Source organism: Setaria viridis, chromosome 8 (assembly GCF_005286985.2).
Source record: "Setaria viridis chromosome 8, Setaria_viridis_v4.0, whole genome shotgun sequence".
NCBI lineage: Eukaryota > Viridiplantae > Streptophyta > Magnoliopsida > Poales > Poaceae > Setaria > Setaria viridis.
The window spans coordinates 4762501-4785115 of record NC_048270.2 but is presented as its reverse complement, the minus strand read 5'-3'; the positions used below and the strand labels follow the sequence as shown (position 1 = coordinate 4785115).

Here is a 22615-nt window from a genome sequence, read left to right as displayed (position 1 = left end):
GAGGAGTGAGGGGGCAATGGCACAGCGTTAGAGGGGAGATGGAGGTGGCCGCCGTTGGGGGAAGAGAGTGGGAGGTAGCGGTGTTGTGAGGACTGGGGAGAGCGAGGGGAAGGGTGACATGCAGGATCCTGCTATGCATATGCCATATCGGTGAAACTGCCTTAAAATGGTCAAGGGGGTATTTTGTCTGGTTTAAAGAGTTTGAGAGTGTAAAACTTCTGGTTTTTGAGTTTGGGATATTTTCCGAGCTTGGTGATAATAGGAGGGGTAAAATGGACTTATCTCTAAACTAATTTGCCTTCATAAAAGGCATGCCGGATGCAGCCACTCATTTGCCTTCATAAAGGACATGTAAGCTTCGTGGCACAAAACCAAACTGCCCGAAAACTTTAGTTTCCAATAAAATTTATTAAATCCTTTAGTTACAGTTTTTAGGGAAATTTCATTTGTTTTTCTTGGCAATGGAGTTTTAAGTCCGGCTATGTTGTCTAAATGTTTTTGTTAGAATTTATGAAATACATTTGAACTAGAAGGAACCCGTCTATTTTTTAGCGAAATACTTATACTCGTTAAAATTAGTCAACTTTATATATACTATGAACCGAAAAAGTCAAAACGGAGAACTTTTTTTATTTTTTTATTTTTTATTTTAGCATTTTGTAAAATATATAGTTGGATGAAAAAATTGCAAAACTAGGCTATTATCACTGGCTGGGCCGGCGGAAGGGCCATACCGCCGGCCCAGCTGGCGAAAGGGGTACACTCCTCCACACCACACTTTCAAAAAATCATAACTAATTCATATTAACTTGAATGGAGATAAACTTTATATGAAACTTGTAGATCTCGACGAGATCTACAACTTTGTAGTTTAAATTATTTTCATTTGATGTCATATTGGTGCTCAAATAATCAACACAAGTTACTAATTGAATTTTAGATCTGAAACTTATGTCGATTATTTGAGCACCAATGTGACATCAAATGAAAAAAAGTTTTAACTACAAAATTGTAGATCTCGTCGAGATCTACAAGTTTTATATAAAGTTTATTTCCATCCAAGTTGATGAATTAGTTATGATTTTTTCAAAGTGTAGTGCGGAGGGGTGTACCCCTCTCGTTGCCTGGGCCGGCAACAATAACCTAATTTTGCAATTGTTTTATCCGACTATATATTTTTGCAAAATGTTAAAATAATAAAAATAAAAAAATTCCAAAACGGAATTCTTTCTCGGCCCAAGCCGGCCTATCAAACGGCCCAGGTTCCCCCACCGCCTGCATCACACACACTAACCAAAAGCTCCCAAACAAAGCCCGATCCTTCTCAGGCTCACTCGTCTCCCTCAGATCTAGGCCACCACCCCTCTCCCCCAGCTCCGGCGATCGCCGGAGCCCCTCCACCTCGGGGGCGCGATGGACCTCCTCATCGCGCAGATCACCACCGACCTCCGCTCCTCGGACGCGCTCCGGCAGTCCTCCGCGCTGCTGCAGGCCCTGCAGCAGTGCGCCGCGGGGCGGGACGTCTCCGCGCTCGCCCGCACCGCCGCCACCGAGATCCTGTCGGCGCCCTCCTCCGCCGTCTGCAAGCGCCTCGCGCTCGATCTCCTCCGGGCGCTCCCGCTGCCGCCCGACCTCCTCGACCCGCTCCTCCTCTCCTCCCTCAGCTCCGACCTCTCCTTCCCAGACCCCGACGTCGCCGCCTCCTCCATCGCCTCGTTCCCATCCCTCCCCTCCCACCTGCTCCCTTCGCTCCTCTCCTCCGCCCACGCCGACATCGCTGCTGCTCTCTCCTCGCCCGCTGAGTCGCTGCGCCTCGCTGCCGTCACATCTCTGTCCTCCCTCCTCCCGCGGGATGACCTCGCGCTCATGTGCTCCACGAACCCCTCCCTCATGGCGCACGCCACCACGTGGTGGGGCCGCCTGGCCGAGCTTGCGCTGGACTCCGCAGACGCGGTTTCCGCCAGCGCGTTTGAGGCCCTTGCACGGCTGTTTCAGGAGCTTGAGGGGCGTCGCATGAGCCGGCTTGCTGGTGACAAGCTTGTTGATGGAGAGGGTGCGCTCGCAGTGCGCGCCCAGTGGGCGGCTGATGCCATCGACTTCATTTGGTCCAGGCGCAACATGCTGATTGCTCGCACCATGGTGATGCCTGTGGAGAGCTTCCGGGTCACTGTGTACCCTCTGGTGCATGCGGCGAAAATGGTTGCTTCTGGTGTTGTAAACACGTTGCGACGGATTGCCAAGCCAGGGGACACTTCAATTGCTGATAGCGTGGAGTCGAGTGCAGAGAAATTGGTGGGGGTGTCAGACATTGTCTCGCACTTGTTGCCGTTCCTTAGCTCACTCGATCCACCACTGGTGTTTGAGGTGGGGATCAATATGCTGGCGCTCGCAGATGTGCCTGGAGGCAAGCCAGAGTGGGCTTCAGCTGCTATTATTGCAATCCTGACACTATGGGACCGTCAAGAGTTCTCGTCAATGAGGGAGACGATTGTCAGGGCTGTTGTGACCAATCTCCATTTGCTGGATCTTGGAATGCAGGTGCTGAATCAATCGCTTTAACATATCATTTTAGCATATCCCTTTTGATTATTGCCTTAGCAATGTCTCCATGGTAAATTTAGTTATCGCATTTTTAGCGCCGTTTCAACTGTCAACTGTAACATAAAGGATCCTGTAAGTGTGTGTTTAAGTTCATGCTGTTACTTGCTGATAGTAGTAGCTTCTTTGTATAAAGTAATCTAGGAGGCAGTTACATTTGGCGAATACAGCATTTTACTGTCATCACTTGTAGCTGATCTATTAAATCATAGCCTGCCCTTGGATGGCAATAAAGTCTTATTTGTTAGGGTTTGCAAACTTGTTCTAATAGCATGTAGTCTGACAATTTAGCGTTTGTTTTGAGTGTGCCAGAGCAAAAATACATGAGCTTGAACTGAATTTGATTTGTAATCTGAATTCTCAATATCGCCAGGGTTCAGTGCTTTGTAGTTATAGTTCTAATATGTACTGCTTAAAGCAACCAAATATATGTAATCATGCTATAAGATACAATCTCCCCTGTTTGCAAATGTCGTTTAGGACACTGACATGTTCTCCAGGATTGTAACTAGTTCTTTCTCTGAAATTATGTTAATTCAAATAAAGTGAATACATTGAAAAGTTTTTTAACAATGAATTTTTTATGATATTATATGTTCTTAATCTACATAGTTAGAAAAAATTTGGCTAACACAACCGAAGGGCAGTACCATCTCAATCTTATTTGAACGTTTAAAAAGCCCATTTCCTTATTTTCCGCAACAGGCCAGCAGTGTATAAAATTGACAAATGACAAATAATTCGTTTTGGGCCTCCATGCACTTATTGGTGTCCATCTACTTTAACTAAACTTGATTTCCTGAGATGTTGTTAAATGATACGTCTTTTCTATTTAACCCATTCAAATATGCATCATCCAATGATCATCTTTCATACTTAAATATGGAGAGTAGAAAATAGGCCTAGTTCTTGCCTGGGTTTCCAAATTCTAACTGTACAATCAAATACAGTATTTTCCACACAAATTAATTATTTATGTAGTTGTATGCTTATCATAGATTAGAGTTTATTGTGTTTATTTCTAATATTTCATTGTAGTTGTAGTATAAGCAACCATAGCTGGATACAGTTCCTTTGCACTTATATATCTTATAGTCTGTGCATTATCTGTAATTAGGTTATTTGGTGATAGGCCAGTCCTGCAACTTGATCCCATTAATGTTATAATGCTGTGCCCTTGCTATCAAATTAAATTTAAGTGTTTGATACTTATGCCCTGTGCATTCATAATTTGGATTATTCCCTCAGTGATATCCATAATTATGCTTGAATTGGACTATGCAAAAGCTAAAGCCACTGATGATTCAATCAGTTACCTCTCTGCATTACTGCTGGATAACTTTTGGATACATTGCTGTGTTAGAGGAATAATTTTTATTTTAGTGTAGAATTTTTTGAATTTATGTTCAAAATGGATTTATGGGAGCATGTGCTATGACACAGGTCTCTCTGTTCAAAAGGTTGCTTCAGATGGTGAGAAACTTGAGAGCAGAATCAGATCGTATGCATGCATTGGCATGTATATGTCGGACTGCTCTTTGTGTTGATCTGTTTGCAAAGGAAAGTGTTCGAAGAGGTCAGAAGCCTGTTCCAGGAACAGATGTGATATCGCTTTTTGAGGATGTGAGGGTGAAGGAAGATCTAAATAGCGTAACAAGCAAAAACTTGTTCAGAGAAGAGCTGGTGGCCTCCCTGGTTGAAAGCTGTTTCCAGCTATCTCTTCCACTACCTGAGTTTAAGAATTCTGGGACAGAGAGCAGAGTTATAGGAGCATTAGCCTATGGAACTGGTTATGGTGCACTGAATTGGACGGAACCTGCTTTGGATGTGGTGGAAGTTTGCAGACCATGTGTTCTTTGGGACTGCGATGGCCGTACATATGCAATTGACTGCTACCTAAAGTTGCTTGTAAGGCTTTGTCATATATATGATACTAGAGGTGGTGTGAAGACAATTAAAGCTGGTGCATCTCAAGATCAGATTCTGAATGAGACACGACTTAGAAATTTGCAGCTACAGCTTATCAGGGATCTTCGTGAGGTTATGATCCTTTTTGCTTTTCTTGAATGTCAACATTTAACTGTACCTCCATATGTTTTTAAATACCAGTTAAAATCTAAGTGTGTTTATTCAGTGCTGGGTCACAACTCAATGGCATGGCTGTGTTTTATCATGCACATGCTGTTGATTTATCAACCTATCAACCAAATAAAATAATTTCAGGTTTACCCAATGAGAACATTCAATATTGTTTCTCTTGTGAATGAAAATTTTTGAATTGCTTCTAGTGTTTTTTCACTTAACATATATGATATAGCTTTTTCACTAGTATATACTGTTTTACTTGTTGCATATATCTGATTCGTGTAAAACTTGAACCCCCAGACATCTTTTTTGTAAACAAGATATATATCTTATTTAGTATAGAAATAGAGAAATGCTTCTGCTTCGCCAAAGCTTTACCTTCGTTTAGATCTGATTATGCATGTTTTTGCTATGTTTTCCTTTCAAGATCTATTCATCGATCCTCTCTTAAAGAAGCTTTCCTACATTGGTATATGCAGCCAATTTTTTTAAACTGTGAATAAAAGACCAATAGCAACATAATTCATGATCTTTGTTTTCTTTTCCAGAATGGCCTATAAGATTATTAAATTTGATTAACTGTATCTTCCAGGTTCATACTCCACGAATATCTTCACGCTTGATATGGGCAATTTCTGAACATTTTGATCTTGAAGGTCTGGACCCCCTTTTAGCTGATGACCCAGAGGATCCATTGAATATTATCATATCTAACATGCATAAGATATTATTCAACACCGATTCATCTGCTACTACGTCAAATAGGATACAAGATGTGCAGGCTGTCCTAATATGTGCTCAACGTTTGGGAGCAAGAAATGCAAGAGCAGGCCAACTTATCAGTAAAGAACTGGAAGAATTTAGGGCAAGTACTTCAGCTGATTCTGTCACCAAGCATCAGTCACGTTATGTCTTGCAAGTAATAAAATATGTAACAAACCATCCAGATAACAGGTGAGTGCATTTTGGAACTCAACTAATTGTGTCACTTGTGTCCATAGCATTTGCATAAATATGTAAAAATACTGTACGTGAATATAAGTTCTACTGTTACATGTATTTGGACTGATTATGAATCATGCCCTACGTTCCAATGTTTCAGGTGGGTTGGTGTAGGTGATGCTACAGGGGATTATCCGTTTAGCCACCACAAACTTACTGTTCAATTTTCAGAGGCATCTGCTGCCCAAGATAGGAAATTGGAGGGATTAGTTCATAAGGCCATTCGGGAGTTGTGGAGGCCGAATCCTAGTCAATTAACTCTCCTGCAAACAAAGGGAATTGGTGCCTTGCATAAAGAGCTTCCAAAAGCCTGTACTTTGACTGGCAGCAGTGATCCATGCTACATTGAAGCATACCATTTAGCAGATCCAAATGATGGCAGAATCACCCTACATCTAAAGGTATGGCCTGATCGATGCATCTTTTCTCTGTTTGATTAAGAATATCTATATTGAAATGTACTTTTCAGTCATGTTTACTGCTAATGCTGCTTTGGGATCTCACATTCTGATTCTGAATTTAATTATACTAATGTTTGATTATAGCATCAAGGAATTTTCTTAAATAAAGTTATTTAGTGTTTTCTTCTAGCATTTACTTGCTACTTCATTAGCTGTGCTAGGAACGAAGATTCTTATATAAATAGACAAACTACTGAAAATAGTGGCCACACTTGATGTTCATATACAAGTATGCAAACTTCAAAATATAGTGGCCTTGATGTTTCCATTTGTAAGACACATTAGTCTTAAGTTTTAGCATTCACTTATTGCATTAGCCTTCACTCCGATGAGACTTCATTTTTGGCTGCAGCATTTAGTGCAAGGGGTTAAGGGCACTTGCCATCTGGTAGATTAGTTAAAAAAAACTAGGAAAAAATGTACTTTTCATCCCTCAAGTATTGCAAAAGTGTGACATTTTCCTTCATGTTTCATTTGGTGCAACTCAACCCCTTAACTAACTAAACTGGTGCATTTATCATCCCCACCTTAGTTCAGCAATGATTTAGTGTTATAGAACATCGGTTTAGGCCATGTAATCATCTTGCTAGTCACTGCTTAGCAATGTCTAATGTTGAGTCAATTGCTATAATAGTTCGGTGCGAATCGATTCCGTTAATTTTTCCGATAAATTTTTTATTGGATAAGCAATTTCGAGGGTTATTGATTTTTTTTGGGCTTTATATCTTCAACTCAGCATATGACATGCTAAGCATGGATTAATCAGATGATTACGCAGCATAAACCGCCATTAGATGGCACTAAACTACTGTTAAACTAAGGTGGGGATGATAAATGCATCGGTTTAGTTAGTTAAGGGATTGATTTGCACCAAATGAAACATGAGGGGTTAATGTCACACTATTGCAATACTTGAGGGATGAAAAATATACTTTTTCCAAAAAAACTATGCGTGACTTTTTCGCATGTTGAAGTTGTTTGATTTTGAATTTATCATCATGTCTTTTGACTAATGTGTGCTGTTGCAGATTTTAAATTTGACCGAGCTGGAACTCAACCGAGTGGACATCCGTGTTGGCCTCTCTGGAGCGCTTTACTATATGGATGGCTTCTCTCGCACAGTTCGGCACCTTCGGAATCTTGTTTCCCAGGTGCTTTTTTAAATGTGTCCATACTGTAGACTGCAGTTTCCTTATGAAAAAATGATCTGAAAGTGCTAGTAAACTTTACCACCTCTTCTCTGCCTTGTACACTGAGACAACCCATTTGCATCTGACCATCAAGTTTCTAGCTCAATATTTTATAATGTGCTAGAAAAATGTGTCAGTTGAGAAGGCTTACATTGCTTTCTCTATTATTTGTTTCTCATTCTTCTATTTATAACCAGTGTCTGAAACAACCAGTAAACACGCAGTGGGTTTCATATCTTGTATCCAGACAGATTGTGTCCAACAAGAAATAAATATGGTCTATCAACAAATTTTAAAAAATACCATAATATTGTATGCTTGGATAAGCATTGGCATCATGATCAACTTATGCATTTTCAATTCTGCAGGATCCGGTGCAAAGTAGTGTGACTGTAGGAGTTTCACATTTTGAGAGATGCTCACTCTGGGTTCAAGTCTTGTATTACCCATTCTATGGAAGTGGGGGATCTGCGGACTATGAAGGAGATTATGCAGAAGAGGATTCGCAGATGATGAGGCAGAAGCGCTCACTTCGGCCAGAGCTTGGGGAGCCAATTGTCTTGCGGTGCCAACCCTACAAATTTCCTCTTGCTGAGCTTCTACTACCATTAGAATGCTCTCCAGTTGAGTATTTCCGGCTGTGGCCTAGCCTGCCAGCCATGGTGGAGTGCACTGGCACATACACATATGAAGGCAGTGGTTTCAAGGCCACTGCTGCTCAGCAGTACGATAGCTCTCCTTTCCTCAGCGGATTGAAGTCAATTTCCTCCAAGCCTTTCCATCAAGTCTGTTCACATTTCATTCGAACAGTGGCTGGATTTCAGGTAAGCGTTAATATGCTGTATCACTTAAGCATACTTAGATGCTGTAATGCCAGTGTCTAGTTCCTTTCCTGTATGTAATTAGCAAACATTTTGTTTGATAACTTATCACTTGAATATCCTACAGTTGTGTTATGCTGCAAAGACTTGGTTTGGTGGGTTCGTGGGCATGATGATCTTTGGCGCAAGTGAAGTCAGCCGGAACGTTGACCTGGGTGATGAGACCACCACAATGATCTGCAAATTCGTCATGCGTGCATCTGATGAATCAATCACTAGAGAGATCGAAGCTGACCTCCAGGGATGGTTGGATGATATCACCGATGGTGCTGTGGAATACATGCCCGAGGATGAGGTGAAGAGTGCTGCTGCCGAGCGGCTGAAGATCTCTATGGAGAGGCTCGCCATTCTCAAGGCGGCCAAGCCAAAGGTCCCGCCCGCCAAGACCGAGCAAGAGGAGGAAGAGGAGCGAAAGCAGAGTGAGGAACTGGATGGATTCGGGAATCCCAAGGGCCCCTCGACACTCTCCAAGCTCACCGCGGAGGAAGCCGAGCACCGTGCCCTCCAGGCCGCCGTGCTGCAGGAGTGGCACCAGCTGTGCAAGGAGAAAGCCATGAAAGCGCAGTGAGATCGATTTGGATTGTGTGTATTTTGCTCGCCTGTATAATTTTTGTATTGTTTTCCATTTTTTTGCGTATGTACCCTGCTGACTTCGCTCACTGGTGTACTGCCGCGGTCGCTGATTTGTTCATTGTATTCGCAGATATTGTTGCATTACGAACAGACTATTTTGTAACATAGCATTTTAAGCTTTGGTGTGAAGATCAATTGTACAAGAGAGTAGGGATATCATTGTTGACTTACCATTATTTTATATGAAAGAAGTGTCTTGTAATTGAAAGATTTTTTTTTCTCTCGGAGATACTATCGTGAAAGAAAATTAAACTTGTTAATAATACAGTAATCCGTCCTTCTCACTGACGAATTTTTTGAAAAATCCTCCCCACTGACTAGCGGGGACAAAGCAATTGTGAAGTTCAATGACATGTGGGGCCCGCTAGCAGCCCTCCTCTCTCTTGCGCGGTCTGCGCATCCCCCTGTTTCCCACCTCCCTTCTCCCCAGACCCGGCGGCGGCGGCGGCGCCGCCACTGAACCACCGACCTCCCGCCGACGCCTGCAGCCGAGCTGCCTCTCCATGACAAGGCGTCCGCCTTGCTCGTAGCGAGCCGTCAGACAGCGAGGGAGCTGTATGGGAGTCGAGGGAGCAAGCGGAGCGCTGCCGAGCCCGGAAGAGAGTATCTCGTCGGCGGGGAGGAGGAGGAAGCGGAACCATGGCCCGGTCCCGGGCGCTGCTGCACCTCTCCACGCGGCTGATGAACGTCACCCTCGCCGCGCTCTGCCGCGGGGGCTGCCTCGACCGCGCGGAGTCCGTCCTCGTCGACGCCATCCGCCTCGGCCTGCCCCCCGACGTCGTCACCTACAACACCCTCCTCGCCGCGTACTGCCGGGCCGCGGGGCTCGACGCGGCGCTCGCTGTCGTGCACCGGATGCGGGAGGCCAGGGTGAGCCCCGACGCCGTCACCTACAACTCCCTCATCTCGGGCGCGGCGCGGCGCGGGCTCACGATGCGCGCCCTCGACCTGTTCGACGAAATGATCCGCTCGGGCGTCGCCCCCGACTCGTGGAGCTACAACGCGCTCATGCACTGCCTGTTCCGGTCCGGCCACCCGGAGGACGCCTACCGGGTGTTCGCCGATATGGCGGAGAAGGGCGTCACGCCGAGTGCCACGACTTACAACACGATGCTCGACGGGCTGTTCAGGACCGGCCACGCGACGAACGCGTACAGGATGTTCAGGTACCTGCAGAGGGTGGGTCTCCCCATTGGCATTGTCACTTACAACACAATGATCAACGGGCTGTGCAAGTCAGGCAAGGTGGGCTATGCCCGCATGGTCCTTAAGGAGCTGGGGAGTACCGAGCATGCTCCGAATGCTGTCACATACACGACGGTTATGAAGTGCTGCTTTAGGTACGGCAGGTTTGATCAGGGTTTGGAGACCTTTTTGTCCCTGCTTGAAGGAGGGTACATTTCAGATGCCTTCCCGTACACGACGGTGATCAGTGCGCTTGTCAAGAAGGGCCGGATGCAGGAAGCCAATACCTATTGTGAGCTCATGATACAAAGCGGTTCCACTATTGACAATGTGTGCTACAACACCCTGATCCACCTGCGATGCCAGGAAGGGAAGCTGGACGATGCGTTTGAGCTGTTGAACATGATGGAAGAAGGTGGTCTGGAGAGTGATGAGTACACATTCTCAATTTTGGTTAATGGTCTGTGCAAGATGGGGCAAATCGGGGAAGCAGAGAAGCAGATATGGTCCATGGAGATGATGGGCATGCAATCAAATGTTGTGGCATACAATTGCTTGATTGACGCACTATGCAAATCTCATGAGGTGGATGCAGCCATCAAAGTACTGCACAGCATGAAGCTAAAGGATGATTTTACTTACACTTCACTAGTCCATGGTCTATGTAAGGTGGGTAGGTACCATATGGCATCCAAATTTTTGCGGATCTGCTTGCATGAAGGGAATAATGTTCTAGCGTCTGCAAAGCGTGCTGTCATTTCCGGGCTTCGTAGTGCAGGGTTTAAAAATGATTTGAGGAAAGTCCGATCAGCATTATATATGTCTAGGCTGCTGCGGTCTTAGTCCAAGAAAAAAGATCCGCAACCTGACTGGATGCTCCCGTGAAATGGACAATTCAGTGAAGACTGAATAGATGATCCTTTACGGAGATGAATGATGAAGCACCTAACCAGTCGATCAGTGTGCATCATGCCCCACATCAAGGAAACCAGAACTGTGTTATCTTTATAAAGGTGCTACTCCTGTAAATCGGTTATTGGAGGCTCCATAGGCTGGGGATGTTAAAGTGCGCAGCAAGCCATGCCACCCTCAAACCCAAATGTTTATTGAAAATCAATGAACAAGGGCTGATGCACATGATTACTGCTTGGCGTAGGCTGATGCACTCATGACCTCTAGTTGCCAGATGGTAACAGCTCTGTATATGTGCAGGAAGCGATCCCTCCATGGTTTAAAACTTCACCTTTCATCATATTGGTTTTAGGTGAAAAGAGTTTGAGGTGTTGGAATCAACTCTTGGTGACTACATGTATTCCAAATTTCCAACAGAAGGTAATTATAGTTTTTATAATTTCAAGTAAATTGCCTCTGTTTGCTATATTTCATAGCTTATTGTCCTGCACTTTTGGTACAGTTAAATCCCATGGAGCGAAATACTAATGATGCCCTCTTTTGGATGGTTGTTGGTCATTGATTCAGAACAGAGTTGCCCCCGATTGGATGGACGCACAGTATGCAGTCATGAAATGAAGATGTTGCAGCATAGTACAAAGCAATATGTTGTTATCCTTTTTATTTGGTTCATTAATTCTTTTGGAGTGGGTGAAGAAAGAATCTTATTCTCTTTGGGTGATACTTATCTCACAATTTATCTGTCTGAAGCGAATTCTGTACCAATGGAATACTACACAACACTTAATCACATAACTATGTCGATGGACAGGAATGATGCTGCAAACAAATTTTGATATTTTGGTCTAAAACTCTGGCAGTCGGCCGATGATGTGCAATTTAGTAAAATAATAGATATCATCACAATTGAGTTAATGCAAACATTAATCTTTTGTCTTTCCATTTATTTCATATGAACAATCTACTGTTCTTCTCAAGAGAGCAGGAATTTATGCTGTGCCATAAGGCGAACCTTCATTTTTCTGTTCTCCTTCAAATGTTTGCATCAATAGTGTGTGTTTATTTGTTTTACACCCCTCTGGCTGGATTAGTTTCAGCCGTAGTGTGCGTCGGGTCGTGTGTTTTTTTTTTCTAGTGGCGCGTGTGTAGTCCTGTTGTTTTTGGTGGGTATGATTATGAGTTGAGTTCATCCCTTTAAGGGGAGGCTTGTACTTGGACTGATAAGCTCTCTTGCATGTCCAAGGAAAAAATTAAGTGTGTATTTGTGGAAGTGTAAACTAATTTTACATAGCATTTAGTTTGTCGATTCTGGTATATTTGCATGAATATGACTGTTTGGCATACATGAAATCAGTGAATGTGTTTAGTGTTTGCTGCTGCCCTCTATGATTGATGATGCATGTGGGATTTGCTTCTCAGCGTTTTTCTAAGATTGCAGTTGCTGCTGTCTCTGGTGCATTCTTCCCCAGTTTGTTTGAGGAACTGCAGTTGTTGGGCCTGCCATCCGTGGGCTTGCCTCAGGTGTCTTCACTGTGCTTCCTGCTGATCAAGGTATTGCTTTCGTCACTTTACCTTGTACATGTGTGGTTTTGGATTGATTGGTTTCTGCTTTTATGCATGATGTGCAGTGTGCAATTAGTTTATTCAGTTTGAAGCATGGATTAAAAAATGCAAGCATAATAAACACCTGACATAGGCCGGCATAAAAAACCGTAGGGTTGCTGGTGGGTGCCTTTTCTTTTCCCCCTTTTGTTTGAATTCTGGATGGGTAACTGGCCAAAACTTACGGGTTACCAGCAGGTTACCCCTCAACAGGGGAAGCAAGTTAATTACCTGTTTGATAGAATATTCCATATCCTTGGATGTTAGTTCATCTATTGGTCAAAAACGTATCAAATGTTCAATACAACACGTTATCATGCTATCATGCAGATGCAGGATCTTAGCACCATATATAAATCCCGGTCGTACTATAATATGACTTGCTGTTTGTAATTTGGTCCTGGTAATCTTGTCTTCTATGTGGATGTAGCAGCCTTGGGATGACACCAGTATCCTGCTGCGACATCGGCATACAATTGCATTATCTTTGACCTGCTGCAGGTTTACATGCACTTGCTGCCCACTGCTACTACTCTTGATCCCGGCACCTTTTCTACTTCAATCAACATCGGCATCGGGACGAGTAAGGGATGCCGTTGTGGAAATCTCTACGAACGCATTGTTGGGACCAAAATAATCTTTGATGGACTCAAGCGATCCAAGGAGCCTAGCTTGCATCTCTTACACAAATATGCCAATCAAATTCAGCAGGTGATCTGCTTCCTGAATCAGCTGCAGCCGTGACCTCCTTTTGGGTGGTGTTAATTCGCAGCTTACTCAAGTATCTTTTCCTCCTGCCTTCACTTCGTGGTTGCCATAGGATTGCACAAAGCTTCTCACAGTCAAGTAGAAAGAGTTCGTCAAGATTCGGGGCAGTCATTGCACTGAAATCTAGTGTTTTTCACTGCTGTACCACTGAGGTCTAGGCTGTATAGCTGCAGGAACAACCCGCTCAACTGCAGACTCTTCAGTTTAGCACAACCTTTCAAGGAAATCCCTTTTAACGCATCAGATCCGTCAATGATGACAGTCTCAAGGCTGCTGCAGTTGCTTTCCACAGATAAACTCTCAATGTTGCCATCATATCCTGAAAAGTCAAGAAGCTCCATCTTGTCCTTCCCTGAGAACATGACTCTCCTATCTCTGTAGTCTATCGCACTGGACTTGATTACTCGGAGCTTGCGAATGTTGTGTAGCCCCTCCTGCAACATGTCCATTTCAAACTCTTGTCCCATCACATATCACTACTAGAAAACTGAGTATTGGTCTTAGCCTTTAGTACCGATTGGTTTTTGACCTGGTACTAATGTGAGCATTAGTCTAACGACTAGTTTTGGTCTAACGGCTAGTTCCCCAAGAGCTCTCCATGACTCCCTTACCGGTACTAAAGGTCATCATCGCCTCCACCTGGTATTAATGTGCCTGAGGGCCTTTAGTACCTGAGAGCCTTTAGTACCGGGTGGAGACTCCACCCCACCCATTAGTATTGGTTGGAGCTCCCAATCTAAAGGAGGTCACCCATCCCTATCTCCTCCGCCTGGACTCATCTTATCTTATCTTCCCGACCCATCTTATCTTCCCGGACTCACCCTCTCCCTCCGCCTGGACTCCGTCCTCTCCCCCTCCTCTCCGGCCTTTAGGCAGCAGTGGGACCAAGGGCGGTAGCAGGAGGGCGTGGTGGGAGGACGACAGCGGGAGGGCTCGGGCTTAGGCCGGCGGGGCTCGGGCTCAGGTGGGGTGATTTCGTATTTTTTTTATTTTTTAATATTCCTTTAGTACCGGTTATTTGATCCGGTACTAAAGGATACCGAAGTAGAAATACCGGTTGCACAACCAATACTAAGAGGGTTAGAAACCGGTACTGAAGGCACTTTTCCAGTAGTGTATAGTTTCCTAAGTTGAGTCATGAAATCCATCATCTTTGCAGACAAGAACTTAGAGCTTGAATGGCGCACGTCCAACACCCATAGCCTTTTGAAGCACCGATGAATATCCTCATCCTTCGCTTCTCCATCCTCTGTTCTCCACTCTTGATCATAGCAGTGGTCCAGCCAAAGAAACCTAAGGCTGTGGCAGCAGAGGAACGGTGGCGATGTGAAGCTGAACCAGCAAGCTGATAGCTTGAGCACACGAAGCTTGTCGAACTGTTGGAACATGCCTTTAGGAACGACACCATGCTGATGGGGGATTATCATGGACCCATAGGTCGGTGAAGTCCAGTATGGTGTCCCAGGCAAACCCCGTACCACTGGATCCAGATATGGCAAGTATGGATTTTGGCAGTAGTCCACATCCAGTTGCATCTCGCAATGCAGAGCATCACAATATAGCCATAATCTATCATCATCATCATCATCAGTGCCAACATCTTCCTGTTGTAGCCGCATGATGCCATCACATCTCCAGTAGTTGCAGCCATGGGTGGTCAACTCATAATCGACCAACTGACTACCCATGTGGCAAAGCTTCATCATGTACTCGAAGCAATATCGGGCTTGCCGGTGATGAGAAGCATCCGCCCACCAGTCACAGAAGCTGTCAATAGTATTCCTCCCGTGTGCAACTTCTTCAGCCTCGGAGGACAAAAGGCCAGACAGGCAGTGAGGATCCTGTGTGTTTGCCGAGATAACGACATCCGTCATCGTCCTCGTGCTCTTCAAGGCCCTATCGACCTTCTTCCTAGGGTAGAGCCGGAACCTCCCTTGGAATGACCATAGGACCTTGTTCCTTGAGTATCCGGACAGAGGGAAGCCGAAGCTGTCAAGATGGATCTCCTCGCTGCTCCCGTTGTGGAAAATCACTAAGAACCTGCTGTTCATAATCAGCTTCTGTATGTGTTGATATATCGCCTCCGTGACCTGCACGGGAGCCCCTGTCCACGCCATGGTAATCATCCTCCTCATCTTGTGCGTCCAGCATGTCCATCACCGGAGCGGGAAGCTCAAGCTTCTCTGCGATTGTCCTTTGCATCGCTCTCCTGCTCTCCCACTTGGAGCAGTCGATGTGAAAGACATGCGAGAACTCCGGACCAGCAGCGGCAGGGGCTCTCCTGCTTCCAGGCGGTGCCGGGTCTTCCTCTGCTGCAGCTGCCCCCAGGCCATCCCACCCGTCGAAGTAGATGACATTATTGGGCCTGCTGCTGCTTGTAGCAATACCAGCAGCTTCCTCCAGTTCTCTGAGAATACGTTTGGCAGCTTCGAAGATGCTGTCCGTGTTGATAACCTGCGTGCAATGCGCGCATGCGTCAGTCCTGTGTGACCAAGGAGATGCATGCATGATCGTTTGCGTATCTTTTATAAAGGCAGATTGAGATCAAGAAGGGAAATTATATTAAAAAAAGGGAGCGCCCACAATCTTACCTTAATACTATTTACTAATTGGAAGCTATTTTTAGGGCCTCCATGTTATTTCCGCTAGAAAATAGATAAATCTTAGAAATTCTTAAAAGAAAACATAAACATCATACCATCAACTTGGTAGATTGTAATTATAATAATTTGATTAGTATACATTTAGATCTAGTTGCTTCTAATTAACCACCTCTTCCATTATAAAAAAATGACTTAAAATAATCCTAAATTTGCATCTAAATTACCTAGAACTTAAATAATCCTAGAATCTATATCTAAATCACCCACCTCTATCTTTATTAAAGATAACTTTAAAAAACTCTTAAATATACATCTAAATTACGCACATATTTCATTTGGCAAAAAATCAATTCAAAGTTCTTGCTACATATACTTCTAAACTAGCAAGTTTCACCTCTCATTATTAAAAAAAACTCAATATTAAAAACTCCAAATATCCCCTTAAATTATATCTAAATTACTCACGTGTGCCACTATAAGAAAATAACCTAATGCACGATGTATATACTCTTCTAGCAGGTTCGATCATTACTAATACTAGTAAAAATGTGTGAGGCACACACGTGCAATATGTTGACATGATAATAATAAAAAATTTAATATAATGGAACAATCTTTTTTGTACCCTTGAAAAATACAAAAATCAATAATCTTAGATTCAAAGAAATAGCCGACATGCATGTATTCAATCTTATCTTTTAGCTATGTTAGCCCGATAAATTCAACCAGCAAAATCAGATAGTGTGCATGCATGGAGTAGTGTGCATATTGATTTTCATGGTTTAGCAACATAATAAATTCATACAGTTATATATGCATTGATATTCAATTATAACACTAAACTACAATTAAGAAAGATATACTCCTATGCTCATAGCTTTCGATATAATTTCCTAGAGGAAATTTGACTCTCGTGTTGCATATGCCATTCTAATAACTAAAACTGTCGTCAGGACTTCAAGAGGAGGAAAAAAATGTTACAAATTGCAGTAGGCAAGATCAAAATTGGTAAGCCAAATTTTTAATTTATGGAGTACCCAGCTCCAATCAAAGCTGACATAGTTCAAGATAAGGTTCTAATTAAACATACGTTAAACGTGGTACATTGCAATTTATAGAAAATATGAATAAGAATAGAAAAGCATATAGAGTAATTTCATATCACAATGGGATAAAAATGCATAGTATCTATGTGTGTATTGCGTTAGAAAATGAACAGATGAGAGAGGGTAAGGATAAGCAATTTTGATATTTGATTAGCTATATATTTATCCGTGGACATCCAATACTTATATTTCCTTTAAAATATTTACATCTTTAAAATTACTAGCTTGTAATAGGAGCATGAGTTAATGCACTACTATATTCAGCTATGTAATTAAGATGCAACTAATCAGAGCTTGACGCTAGCTAATCGATTTACCTCAGTACGCATGATGGATGAGATTGACCGGCTGGTCAGCTCGGCTCGAGCAATCTGCGGTGTATGCAGCTAGTAGATCTTGAGAAATAACGCTGCAACCTCCATTTTTCAACCACCGGAACGGATCCATTTCTATTCAGGATCTGACCCGTCTCTTGATTTTGTCTCCGCTCTGATCTGGCCAACACGCAAAGCATTATGTCCTTTTCTTTTTGCATGCTACTACACATTACAAATGGACTTATATGTGCAATGAAATAAGTTGCATACCTCAACTCTGTTGATTAGATCGAACCAGTAGTCCAATAACCGACTCATGAACAGGACGACAGACCGAGAGACTGATGGCTCAGAGAGAATGGTAACAACTAACAAGAAGCTCGAAGCAAGGGGGCTGGTGGCTCAGATAAACTTTGGTTTTGGGCAAGTAAGCATCCAGGTCTAGGTACTTCTCTTTTGCGTCCATTTGTGGTCATCATCATCAGAATGGTTCTTTGCTTGCAGCTGGCTAGCCACTGCAGGATTTTTAAATGTAAAGATTAAATATTTAAGTGGCAAAGCACAGGGCTATCAGCTCTTTATCGTCTGACCTATTTGATTATCCTGCAGGTTTCAATCGAGCAACTTTTATGCCCTGTAAGAGGTTGTCGTCCGACATCTTCAGCCAGACTTTCTCCCTTGCACCTCAGCCGCCATCCTCATGGCTGTGGACGGATGATGTGCCCAACGCAACTGAATCGCTAGGGCCACACCGTGACAGAAATCCATATCCAGGTCTAAGAGCGATAAAGAGAGAAGGAAGTGAAACGGGGAACCATGGAGCTCACCATATGCTCGCCGCACTCATACAACCAGTGCCGATTTTTTATGTGAACCAACAAAAATATGAACCAACCGTGGATTCCCCTGTCTGTCCCAGCCATCAAAGTATATTTGTTGTTGCTCCTGGTGCTTCTAGCTAGCAGTACTCGCTTCCTCCTCCAGTTCTTTGAGAATTCATTCGACTGAAGCTTAGGAAATATGAACAGAAAAAAGTACGAAGCGCCTCAGTTGAGTTGAATTGGCATTAACAATAGTCTAACATAGAGAGATGGCTCATACTGATTATACTTATAAATGCAAGATAAACCAACAAGGATTGATGAACGCAGAACGTGAGAGAGATAGAGAGAGGCGGCTACCTAATTAAAAAAATACAACATCATATCGAATCAAAACTTTGGTTTTGGACGAATGTGCATCTAGTACACTAATACGTTTCTTTTGTGTCTGTGGTGATCAGAATGGTTCTTTGTTTGCAGGCAAGCTCGATCTTCACCGCAGGACTTTGTAAAGGTAAAGGTTAAAGATATTTAGTAGTATCCTCGCAAAAAAAAGAAAGATATTTAGTAGTATAAAGCATATGGCTGTGGTGTCTTTAATTTGTCATCTGCCCTATCGGTTCAATTCTTCTGCCAGGCTAATTAGACAGCTTTTATGGCTTTGAGCGAGTCCAGCTGATCCTAGGATCCGAGGTTCAGCTGAAGCATGTGTTCATTTCCTTATTACAACCCTTCAGTTTGTCATTTTCATCCTAACTTTCATACCCTGTTTTGTAAAGCCCCTATAGCTATTAAAACCATAGCAAGTGACAGTGGCTTGTGATTATTTTGGTTAATTACCTACTATAATGGTGGGTGACTAGTTCATTTGTTGCAATTTGATAAAACCATTGGGAAAGACACAAATTATAGTAGAAAAGTGGCTGGACACTCAAAATTACTGTCAGAAACATTGTACAAGTTAACGGGTTTAGTTTAGGGTACATATAATTTTGGTGATTAGTGTCCACAAAGTCAATGGGATCAACAACATTTGGTGGTATAAGTAGAAAGCAGTAAAATGAATTAATAGCCTATACGAAGACTAACATATTTGCGGTCTACCATTCACCAGATAAGCGAAACCCATAGGACAGCGAATGAAGGAGCTAGCAGGCTTAAGATGGCGATGCAGTATCAGCTCATGTAGAGTCGCACATAGTAGCTAGTGCTCATTTGGTTGCTTAGAGATTAGTGAGATACATAGTATGATAATTACATTACATGTGCTAATTGAGTGTACCTAGATGCATGCAAGCTCTAGGAGTAAATCAGCAAATGTCTCATAATCACTCGTACAAAAACTAGCAGTAGTTCTGGTTGGAAAATCTCATATATCTCGATTTTCCCAACCGGAACTAACATTCACAACTAAAGATTCCTTTCTTTAATTCCAAGTTTAAAAGGTTTTACTTTAAAAAAATATTAGAAATTTCCGTGCAGACAAGGACAGGAGAGATGATATCGGTCAGGGGACATCACCGTACGAGCTGAGAATTAATGGAAGAGCTAATTAAAAAATCCAACAGGATGACATATCACGCACACCATTCCAGCCTGTCCCACCATTCCTCGCAGTCGCACTCCACCGGCTTGTTGGCCTCAACCTTTGGCAGACGCATGAGGCTGCAGCGTGCAGCAGCACCTGATCTTGACAGTCTCGAGCTTGGGTGTTGTCATCCGCCAGTATCAGCTTGATTAAAAGCTACTGGGCCTTTGCTCTTCTCCCGGCACTCCACGGGAAAAATGGGACGCGTGTCGTGCAGCCGCGTCTTTGGCTATTTTTCAAAAAAGCCCTTAGCAGCACGAGATCCGCCTTGCTGGGACGGGTTTGTTTCGGGCGTGTGCGTCTGCGATGGCGCCGGCGAGTTTGGTATGGCGGCTGATAGAAAAAGGAAGGGAAGAAACCCACGATAAAAACCGAGTACAATTCTTTTTCCAATTTTCTCCCCAAGCCTTGCAAATGGAGCGACTGCGCACGGCCGCCCCAAAGTTAGGATCCAATCTCGCGCATGCATGCAAACTTTCTTTTAATATGCCCACAAAATCTCGCGCATGCACGCAAGGAGTTGATTTTTTAATCTTTCCTTTCTTTTAACATGCCCACAGAATCGCAGATCCATGTGATGCTTTGCAACCTTGTTGTTGTACCTTATCATCCCTTTAGCCTCTCGGTATGCAAGAAATCGGACACATAAGTTGAAAAATGGTTCAGGCATGGGCGAACCTCGTTTCAACAACACCTTTAGATCACCGAGTTTATACACACTCTTATAGGGCAAATCACTTCTTACCCAAACAATACTGCAAATCAATATATAAGGACAATGCATAAGAAATCATAATAAATTGCAGCACTATTAGTGGTAAACGAAAGTGATGAAGTACTAAACTTACTCCAATTCTGCAGGATCTTGATTGTCAAAATATAATCACAAAAAATCTCAGCTAACTCATCTCTCTTCAAGGGCCAGTCCTTGTAGTATAGAAGAACATCTTGCTTATCTGAGTCTATCTCTGTATCGATTTTCTTTGGTTTAAGTGCATTTTCATGGCTGTTTGTGGATTTTTCTCTTTTGTTTGATTTGCTGAAACTCGTTAGGTTCTATTATTTCTGCAAAGTCACTCGGGCTTCCGATGTTTTCATCCTCGTTACGTAGTAATGGTTTACCTAACCGTTCATTAAATATAGTTAATAGTAATGTAGCCGCCATTTTAGTCCTAAATTTTACCATACTCTCCTGTGCATTAGTAGTAACACGGTTAATTCAGAAAATATGCTAGTAAAAAATATTCACTAATTACTTGTGTTAAAGTTATACATAAAGTACCTGATCCACGATAGCGTACAGATGGTCCCCAGTCCAATACTTTATAAAGGCAACCATGAATAACTGACATGAGACACTACAAAATCATTATTATATAGAAAAAAGTAAGATATATACATATGGGATTGTAGAATTGGTATTTTAAATCAGTGTGCAATATCGTACATACCCATCAAACTGTATTCTGTCAACCATGACCTCCACAACATCCCAGGTGTCAACATTAACGTCCGGCCAAGCGTGATCTTTAAGGCTAGTGCATTGCAATGTGTATTCCATCTGCATCCGCAATCCCTTCAACTGTTTGTACATATACTGGTTAATTAGTATGTGCAGTTTGCAAAGAAAAAATAGAAATATCTGAGATAGCAAAAACTCACAGTATTTTTGAGGTCTCTGCACCAAACAATATTCCATAAGAATCTAACACATGTATCTTACGCCTTCGCGCATTCACTACAGCAAGATACCAGTGTGTATCTTTTATATTTATTGGTAAGAACAACTACCAAGTATTAAAAACGTAATGTCAGTCAAGGAACATATATTGGATAATTGAAGTATAGATCGTAATGTTGAAAATAGTAGTTACCATATCGTGAAACCTGTGAATGCCCACGGAAGGGATAGTGATCCTCCATGTCCTCCATATTTCGTTTTTCTTCACCATCCCCCTTCATTAACATGGTCATACTTGTATTTTCTAGGTAGCACGTACCACCTGGCCTATTTATCATATTATCTTAAGTCCGCAATAGGTGGATATACACATTTATGACCTGCAAAAAATCAACCAGGAATAATTTCTCAATATAAAAAAAAATTTTTGTTCCCATAAATTTGTACTCAGGGTTATTACCTCGTATGCGTTTCGACAAAATAAGTACTCCATGTGATTCCTATTCACCAAGACATCATCGATGAGCACAAGCTCTTCCCTACCTGGTTCCACTGATATCTTTTTAGCAGCTTCAATGAAGGCATGATCATTAATAGTACATTCATAACCTGAAATAATCATAAAATTTGAGGATAAAGATCATTGCACTTGATAAATGTTGTGAAAATATATCAAATGAGCAACCTGATATATGAATGAAACATAAACTACCTTCCGGAATCTTGAAAGCATCTTCTAACTCATCGGTTTTGTTAGTGATCAACACCTGTTGTGACATATCAACATCTTTGAGTTTGTTAGGTGTCAAACCCTCTTGGTATTTATTGGCATCCAAGTAATCCGTCTTGGGAGTAGTTTCCTCTAGTTCCAGCAATATATCCATACTATAGCCACCCTCGTCACCAGTGGGCGTCAGCTCCATGGATGGCTGCTCCAAGGATGACTATTGATGGAAAAAGGAGATAACATATAAACTCATTAACTTAGTACCGGTTCTGCAGTGAGCGTTAAGCTTGTGGGTAGCTTACCTTGGAACCGTCTGACATGGATGGATGCTAAGATTTAGGATGTTGAATGTAGTGGTTTAAAGTTCACCAGGATCGTACAATGACTTGCGCTTGTTGACTGCTAATAATGATTGACAATGCAAAAAGGAGTTTGCTAAAAAAAAAGGAGTTATA

General features: G+C 42.8%; 2 protein-coding genes, 1 long non-coding RNA gene and 1 pseudogene across 5 annotated transcripts; 3 read left to right on the top strand and 1 right to left on the bottom strand.

Moving 5' to 3' along the window:
* Positions 1 to 1330: 1330 nt before the first annotated feature.
* LOC117866221 (protein TPLATE) lies at positions 1331 to 9058 on the top strand. Its single transcript, XM_034750377.2, has 7 exons — positions 1331 to 2538; positions 4042 to 4638; positions 5276 to 5637; positions 5786 to 6086; positions 7175 to 7297; positions 7705 to 8160; positions 8285 to 9058. Exons 1-7 carry the CDS (start codon positions 1414 to 1416, stop codon positions 8783 to 8785), a joined length of 3465 nt encoding a protein of 1154 aa, XP_034606268.1. The 5' UTR covers positions 1331 to 1413; the 3' UTR covers positions 8786 to 9058.
* Positions 9059 to 9193: 135 nt separating this feature from the next.
* On the top strand, positions 9194 to 11893 carry LOC117866222 (uncharacterized). Of its 3 annotated transcripts, none has more exons than XM_034750380.2 (2): positions 9194 to 11367; positions 11520 to 11893. In XM_034750380.2, exon 1 carries the CDS (start codon positions 9490 to 9492, stop codon positions 10876 to 10878), a length of 1389 nt encoding a protein of 462 aa, XP_034606271.1. In that variant the 5' UTR covers positions 9194 to 9489; the 3' UTR covers positions 10879 to 11367; positions 11520 to 11893. The 3 variants fall into 3 exon arrangements, with proteins under 3 accessions (XP_034606271.1, XP_034606270.1, XP_034606269.1); XM_034750379.2 differs by having other exon boundaries at positions 11515 to 11893; XM_034750378.2 differs by having other exon boundaries at positions 11450 to 11893.
* A 1323-nt stretch (positions 11894 to 13216) lies between these two features.
* On the bottom strand, positions 13217 to 16326 carry LOC140220178 (uncharacterized; annotated as a pseudogene).
* A 328-nt stretch (positions 16327 to 16654) lies between these two features.
* On the top strand, positions 16655 to 18287 carry LOC117866224 (uncharacterized). The gene is made up of 2 exons (XR_004642810.2): positions 16655 to 17788; positions 17953 to 18287. It is a non-coding gene; the product is annotated as an uncharacterized lncRNA (long non-coding RNA).
* The last annotated feature ends 4328 nt before the right edge of the window (positions 18288 to 22615 follow it).

Bases quoted from the DNA above. Each gene is read 5' to 3' on its own strand.
- LOC117866221 (XM_034750377.2), top strand. From the start codon at position 1,414: ATGGACCTCCTCATCGCGCAGATCACCACCGACCTCCGCTCCTCGGAC. The intron at 4,639-5,275 runs GTTATGATCCTT...TGTATCTTCCAG, and splicing joins TTATCAGGGATCTTCGTGAG to GTTCATACTCCACGAATATC. The intron at 8,161-8,284 runs GTAAGCGTTAAT...AATATCCTACAG, and splicing joins GAACAGTGGCTGGATTTCAG to TTGTGTTATGCTGCAAAGAC.
- LOC117866222 (XM_034750380.2), top strand. From the start codon at position 9,490: ATGGCCCGGTCCCGGGCGCTGCTGCACCTCTCCACGCGGCTGATGAAC.